Source organism: Phaethon aethereus (assembly GCF_964289735.1).
Source record: "Phaethon aethereus genome assembly, chromosome: 1".
NCBI lineage: Eukaryota > Metazoa > Chordata > Aves > Phaethontiformes > Phaethontidae > Phaethon > Phaethon aethereus.
This window is the reverse complement of record NC_138575.1, coordinates 35,004,682-35,012,008: the sequence shown is the minus strand read 5'-3', so window position 1 is coordinate 35,012,008 and position 7,327 is coordinate 35,004,682. Positions and strand designations below refer to the sequence as shown.

The window sequence follows — 7,327 nt, the reverse complement described above, 5'->3', positions numbered from 1 at the left end:
AGTACAAATGACTGCGGGTAACACATCGGTGCACTGTTGTTCCTCCTGTGGCACCGCTTCCTCATTTCCTCTGTTTTTTTATTTCTCTACAGCAAAACGTTCCCAGGGTTTTGCTTGTGAAGAAGATGAGAATTATTTTTATGATCTGCTCCATTTGCAACACGTTTTCCACCTGACCCTCAACCACAACCCCTGGGCTGCCTTCCCCACTGTGGAAGTTCCTGGTAGCCTTTACGGTTGATTTCTGAGTCACCTTGCAACTCATTCTGAGAGCCACCAATTCCCCACCCATGGGGCCATGGCCACCACCCGCAGGGACATGGCCACCACACACAGGAACAGGGCAACCTCCCACCTTTGGGGCCACAGCCACCACCAGCCCACGGGGGCATGGCCACCAACTGGGCCACGTCCCGCCCATGGGGCACAATGTGGCAGCCCTGGCCGGGGTCCCCGGGGGACGGGGTGGGATGGGACAGGGCGGACACTGCTGGTCCCGGAGGGCGTGTCCTTCTGTCAGCCTCATTTGGCCTGGTAACCCCTCCTGTGTCCGTCACCTTTCCTTTCTGGTGCAGGACGGCTGCTGCGGATCTGCCGTGTGCAACGCCGTCTTTGCTGGGGTGTGGAGGGATTACACCCTAACACCGTTTTTCTCCTTAATGAATGCACACTTGCCCAGTTTCAGCATTTCAGAGACAGGAATCATCCCTTGCTGGCCCAGGAGACACACATCAGCATGCTGCTGCGCGCCGGGGCTGCGGCTGCACTGGGTGACGGGCTGGATGCTACAACCATTAATCACTGCTACATCACTACTACATCTTCAGTGACAGACGCAGGCAGAGTGGGCAACCCTCTCTGGGTCTGTGTGTTTGCCTGGAGGAGCCTTCCTCTACTCAATGTGGAGCTGTGTTTTGTTTCTAGAATGTCTTCAAAATTTGCGCATGAATGCTGCTATTTCGTTACGTGTTTGTAGTATCTTACTGCTCGAGGAATTGCAGCTGGTAACTTCTTCAGGGCAGGCACCATATAACCCGTTGCATTTCTGCCACACCTGGTGCAGCAGGGACCAGGTAGGAATTGTGAACACTCACAGCTTCTAGCAGAGAAAGTACATCAGCTGTCTACTAGATAGTAGATATCTGAGGATATCAGCAGTTATGGAGGTGTAACTGAAAAGGTTGTTCCTCTGTTCTGCATAAATGTTTCTTCGAAATGTTTTCCTGCTGAGTTTCTCAAGCCCACATCCAGCATCATTATTAAATAGTCATCAGCATTTTACTCTTCGTTCTTGGCAGCCTGAGCTCCAGCTACTGTCAACAATCATCAAGATCAGGGGAGGCCAGAAAAGAGCATAAAGGGATGAAATAGTCAAGAATATTAAACATAAATCCATGCTACTTATAAAGGGCTGTTCAGATGCCTCAGGATCTGAATGCAAAGGTGCTTTGTTCTATAAACAGCCATCAGCACCACCCCGCTGCTAGGAAAATGTAATTGCTATAAAATATCTGACAGCTTTCAGACTTTTATTTGCTATGGAGTTTGTCATCAGTGCTGTGAAACCCAAGCCCTGGGTCAGGATGTGTTATGGGAAAGAGAATTATCGCTACATCAGCCATGCTCAGGCCTTGGACTGAAATAGTATTTGGACCAGAATTCTGATTTACCTTTCATATAGAAACTGTTTCTTTAGGAGTTTCCACTGAAATCAGTGAAGCCATTAGAGGTATAAATTAAAAATGAATAAATTAATATAAACATAAATTAAATAATATAAATATAAATTAAAAATGAATAAAAGTGCTAGGAAGCAGACCTTATGGGGCACATGTGAAAGCCCACAGAAGTTAGTAAGAAGTATGACGTGAACATAAAAGTCTGCCGTGGGCCCGGCAGTTACATGAACTGATGGACAGCAATACAACTCTTCAGTGCTAAGCAATGTTCTGCAGGTATGTAAGTATGTAGAAATGGGGAGAAACATTTTTTAACATAAAAATATACTTTACTTATGGTATGTAGATGTAATTGTACCAAGGTTTAACCAACTGAATTTCACTTTCAACTATGTATATAACTAAACTGTGAACCAGCCATAATATAATCTGTAACAGTGTAACGTGCAAGGGCATCTATTTATCTACTGGTAGAGTACTGCTTTTATCTGGTGCGTTAACCCACGTACACACATGGTGCTTTATTTAGTATTTCAGAAGCATAGGTCAGCCGTGTCAAGTAGCTGCCAGAGAATTTTGAAACCACTTTCCTATTAAAATTACTGTAAGTGTGATAATTTATGAATTACATTTTTCCATCTTTATAAACAACATGCTGAAGACTACTTGTCAAGAGATTACAACTCAACATCTATTTTCTGGCATAATCCTACACTTAAGAATTTTTAAGTAGCTTTGCACTTTGTTGGAGTCTCTTCTGAAACAGTGAATAAAGTCAGAGTCACTCATCATGTTTGCTTCATTACTAATTGATAAGCCAGCAGCTTCAGATGATGTCATTCCATTTAACGAATTGCTGATGATCCCCATTGACTGCATCTGTATTGAAAACAGGAAAAGAAGTACAACTAGTAACTACACATGCAACAAATATTTAAACTACAGTGCAGAAGTCAACCAAGACATCACTCTGTTGGGCTGTTCAACTCCAAACCTTTCACATACTTATTGAAGATGTGTGTAAAGCTCCTTACAAAGAATAACATTATCATGTTATCTTAATGGTATCTATACAACCTTTAGACTAGCCTGAAATGATCCGATATACTAGTAATGCAAGAATACTGGGGTATAACTCCATCTGAGTTTAAGTAGAGGAACCCCTGTTCGGTAATCATTATTTCCTCTTGAAGTAGTATAGTAAATCAGTCTTGAGACTTTTTAGCTATTTATTTTATTGAGTTTTGTCAAGGGAAGATTCTAACACAAGCATTCACCAGTGCTGTTTAACCTGGTGAACTCTGAAGGCTGTTATCTCTCGGAGTAGGAGCTTCACAACAGAACAAAGCTTAGAATTAGTGTCTTACTGAAAAACACAGCTGCAAAATATTGGAATGCATATGCATTGCTTGCTTCATTTTTAAAATTATATTTCTACTGTGTGGTATGTCCATAGTACAAAGAGGTAAAAACTTCAAAGCTTTCCTTCTTAAGTAATTCCTTCAAAGGTGTTCTAGAAAAATAAAATCAGGTAAATATAGCAGAAGTGTGTAGCTAGTTTAGAGTGTGATGGCTTGATTCAGTTACAGAATGAAGCAAATAAAGGTCAAGCTTTGAGGTCGAATACCTCTGAACTTTAAGGCCATTTTAACCCAGAACCATGGCTGCACTTGGAAGATGGACTTTTTGCATTTGTAACTCTGAGTCACCCTAATCAGGGCTGCATTTTAGAGTGGGCTATCATTCCTCCTATTCTAGGGATGAGCTGCTTATCATTTTAAAATTTGTATTCCCCACCTGTGTTCATAAAGCTGAAAGGTGATTTACTAGTGTTAGATATTAGTTTATTATTCACTTTTTAGTGAAACAGACACCTTGGCAGTGTAGCCGTTTTGGAGAATGGACACACAGCCCTCATTTGTTCAGCCAAAACTACAAATAAATTTAGATATGAATGCACAAGAAATACAGAGATCAGGACTTCTAGCTAGTAATGAGAAGACAGAAACAAAAATAAAAAATTACATTCAATAATTTATATATGACTTGCCAGAATTTGGCATGGAGTTTTGAAATTGTTTTCTGACTGGCATCTGACTTAAGCAATGCCACTGTTGTCTTGAAGAACTTATCCCAGCATAAAATTGTTGCCTTAGGAAGGAGATCTTTGCAGCAGACAGCAGTGATACTTGAATTACTTAGAATGTAAATCCAAATAAAACTGAAAACAATAATTAAGCATTTGTCACACTATCCTGCCACATCTCCTCCACTGTCCTAGAAAGGTCAAGTCATTACTGGCTCCTATATGAAGCTGTAAATGGCTCTAGACTTTGTACCTGTGTCTTTCATATATTTCATATTAATAAAATATTGCTCTACACATATGGACATATATAATATCATCTACACATCTGCCAATCCATAAACTAAGTCACATCCTTTGGCTGAAAAATTCCTGTATCTGTAACAAAAGTCCAGCGCTGCTGGCCCAGAACCTCTGTAGGCATTAAAGGCTATAGCCTAAGCGAGAGCCGACATTGCCCCCCAAAGTCACTCCTGCCACGTGACTGGTGTAAATCAATGCTACATCAAAAATCTTGCCTTTTCTGTTACTTTCTCAACTCCAGTCTTCAGCTCATGTACCATATTGCTGATTTGCTTAGCTTTGCTAAGGCTGTCATCAGGTAGCTCTTGATGGTGCTCAATGTGCTGGTTAAAGTGGGAAAGCGGTTCTTTCCAGGCTTGCAAAAGTTTCAGTATCAAGTGAGTTAGCTCTTCTCGCTTATAAAATTAAAACAATAAAGAATTTCTCTGTTAGTTTGCAGCAGGTCATATGAACACTGTTAGATAGTCTCACTGTGAAATCTCAGCAGGATTAAGACTTACATCTGCAATACAGTAGTTTTTAAATATGCAGAGCTTAAGGGCCACTCTGTCTCTAGTTACCTGCCTATATATAAGGAACACCCAAAAGTTGTATGTCTTGTTTTCAGCTTTCCTCCTAAGCTTTACTCCTAAGCTCTGTAATACCTAAAACTGTGAATACAGCATTAGCAAAACGGTGGCATTCCTGGTACTGGAAAAGTTTTCAGGAACTCCTAGATGTCTCAAGAGCCCAAGAAGCCTCATCTAGACATCTCTGGTCCCTGGTATGGAAGTGCAGGTGTTTCCTCACGCCTGCTGTGGTTATAGCTGTGTTGGTTAGAGGTTCCCTGCAGACACACTTCTAAGAAGGTGCCTGGTGGTCAGGGCGGTTGCTTCTCTGACAGAACCTCAGTGGCTGTAAGACCTCTCTTGTGATGTAAGTTCAGAAATATGGTTGACTGGTTAAAGCATTCTAAAGCAGGCAGCGCCTCACTTCCCATTACCCTTCCAGGGGAGCTTCTAAATGCCTTGGGAGAAGTTCCTCACTCCATCACAACCAAAGAGCAAAACGTTAACATTCGTCTCCATCTGCCTTCTCTTGGAGGTAAAAGTTTCTCCTGCTGCTGTATCCTCGACTCCACAATTTGCTTTTTGTCTGGCTGAAGAAACTCTTCCTGCTTGTCCCTAAACTAACAACGATTTTTTTCTCTTGGCCATTACATTTGTCTAAAACAATTCGCTGTTCTTTTCCCCTTACCTAACTACCAATTCAGAGATAATGACTGTTATTTCTTTCTCCTGATTGCTTTTTGCACTTTGCAATGACACTGATTAATTTAATTTATCTGTCACACGCACAGTTTTCTAAGCTTCTGTTCCAGTGACTGCCACGACAAAATCAAAGGGATGTCTGTTTGTCAGTCATTTGGACCAAGTACTATTGCAATATCCCTAATATACTAATAAATATGATCTGAGGGTATGTAACCATATACAGCTTTTGCAATGCAACAAACTAATAATTCATATGCAATACCTCTGTGATGTGCACCTGTTTGGGGTCAGAACTTACCAGCTTCTTCCATCCAAACTGCTGATGAAGCACCGGAGGCATAAAAACCTCTCTGCGTTATCTCCAGCCCGACTGGACTGGGGGACCACCGCAGCGCGACGGGTCAGACATTTGGGGACTCTGACGGAAGGAGGGGTATTTCCCCCTTTCTTCAGGTATGGAGAAAGGAGGCAGTGTGACCCACGGAGACCCTTCCCCGCCCCCCAACCCGCGGTGCCCCCCGCCCGCCCGGTCTCCGCCCGCCGCCGCCGTCCAGCCTTACCGGGATTTTCTGGGCGTATTCTTTGCCGTTGGGGGTCAGCATCCCCGACGTGTGGCACTTCCGAGCGGGCTTCCCCAGCTCGTTGTCACGGGGAGGAAAGTGTTTTTCCTACAGCGGAAGAAAACCTCAAGAGACACCGAGAGTAGCCCCCCCCGCCCCGCCGACAACCGCTCCCGGGGCGGCAGCAGCCCGGTGCGCGGCGGCGGGGCCGGCCCGGCACTCACCAGCTCGGCGTAGAGCGCCGTGGAGAGGCTGTGGATCCTGCCCGAGTGCCGGATCACCCGGTCGAAGAGGTCGGCCACGGTCAGGAGGCGGCAGCCGGCGTCCCCTGGGGCGCAGACCAGCAGCCACAGCAGCGCCAGCGCCGCGGCGGCACCTGCGGAGAGCCCGGCGGCGTCGGGGGGCGCGGGGCATCGGGGGGGCCCGGCCCGGCCCGCCTCCGCCCGCCGCCCTCACCTGCTGGCCCCGCCGCCCGGGCGAGGGCCATGGCGGAGCGGAGCCCGCTGTCCGGCGCGGAGCGGCTGGGATCGGCCGGCGCCGCAGCTGCCCCCGCGTCCCCTTTATACGCCGGGTGGGGGGCGGGGGGGGATCTCCCGGTCATGACGGGTCCCTCCCTGACGTGCCCAGCCCGCGGCCACCGTGAGCAAGCGGCCCGCGGCGGGGCTGCCGGCTCGGCGGACGGGAGCGTCCCTCGCACCGACGGGACCGGGCGTGCGTGCGTGTGTGCGCGCGCGTGCGTGTGTGTGTCCACCTCGGCAGCCTCCAAGTCCCAGCAGAAATGGGTGTCCCAGGTTCGGCGGTGGGGGTGCTACCGACCTCCGCAGCGCTCGCCTGCCGTGGGGCCAGGGCTGCCGTGGTGCCCGTGTCACAGCCGCCCCCGTGGGCAGAGCGGGGAGGCTCCTGCCCCCGCACAGAAGTGGCGTGGCCAGGTCTCTACCAGCATGCCCACGGCCGCGGGAGGGGGTAAGGCTGTGAGAACGGAGACCGGGCAAATAAACTGCTCTTGTCGGTGCTAATGGGCACTTTATACAAGGACAGCAATGGGGCAGCAGGAGGGGTCAGAGAGAAGCCTGGCCTGATGACATTAATCTCTTGACCATTTCTTCTAATCACACAGTTAAGATCAGATCTGCTTTCCCTGCTCTCTTTCAGCTGGCCAGAGGTAAGACCACTGAAGTTGTGACGGCTGGTGACTACACGTGTGGTGGTGCAAGCATGCCTGAAGACGGTTGGTGGTGCCCCAAATTACCAAAAGTTTAAGGGAGTAACACAGCAAAGCACTCAGATCAGGATCCCCAAAGGAGTGTAAGCCCTGTGGACTCGGGTGCTGCCCTCAGTTTCTGGGAGTAAGATCCTGAGCAACCCTGCAAAACATACACGGAAAGTTGAGATATTTGTCATGAGGCTCACGACTGCTCACATGTCAAACTAGGAGCTGCTTCAAGA

General features: G+C 47.2%; 1 protein-coding gene across 1 annotated transcript; it reads right to left on the bottom strand.

Moving 5' to 3' along the window:
• Positions 1–2,363: 2,363 nt before the first annotated feature.
• LOC309407260 (prolactin-like) lies at positions 2,364–6,787 on the bottom strand (the record flags this gene model as incomplete). Its single annotated transcript, XM_082002738.1, has 5 exons — positions 6,338–6,787; positions 6,106–6,257; positions 5,882–5,989; positions 4,284–4,463; positions 2,364–2,558 (listed from the first exon to the last, which is right to left on the bottom strand). Exons 1-5 carry the CDS (start codon positions 6,480–6,482, stop codon positions 2,364–2,366), a joined length of 780 nt encoding a protein of 259 aa, XP_081858864.1. The 5' UTR covers positions 6,483–6,787.
• Between the last annotated feature and the right edge of the window lie 540 nt (positions 6,788–7,327).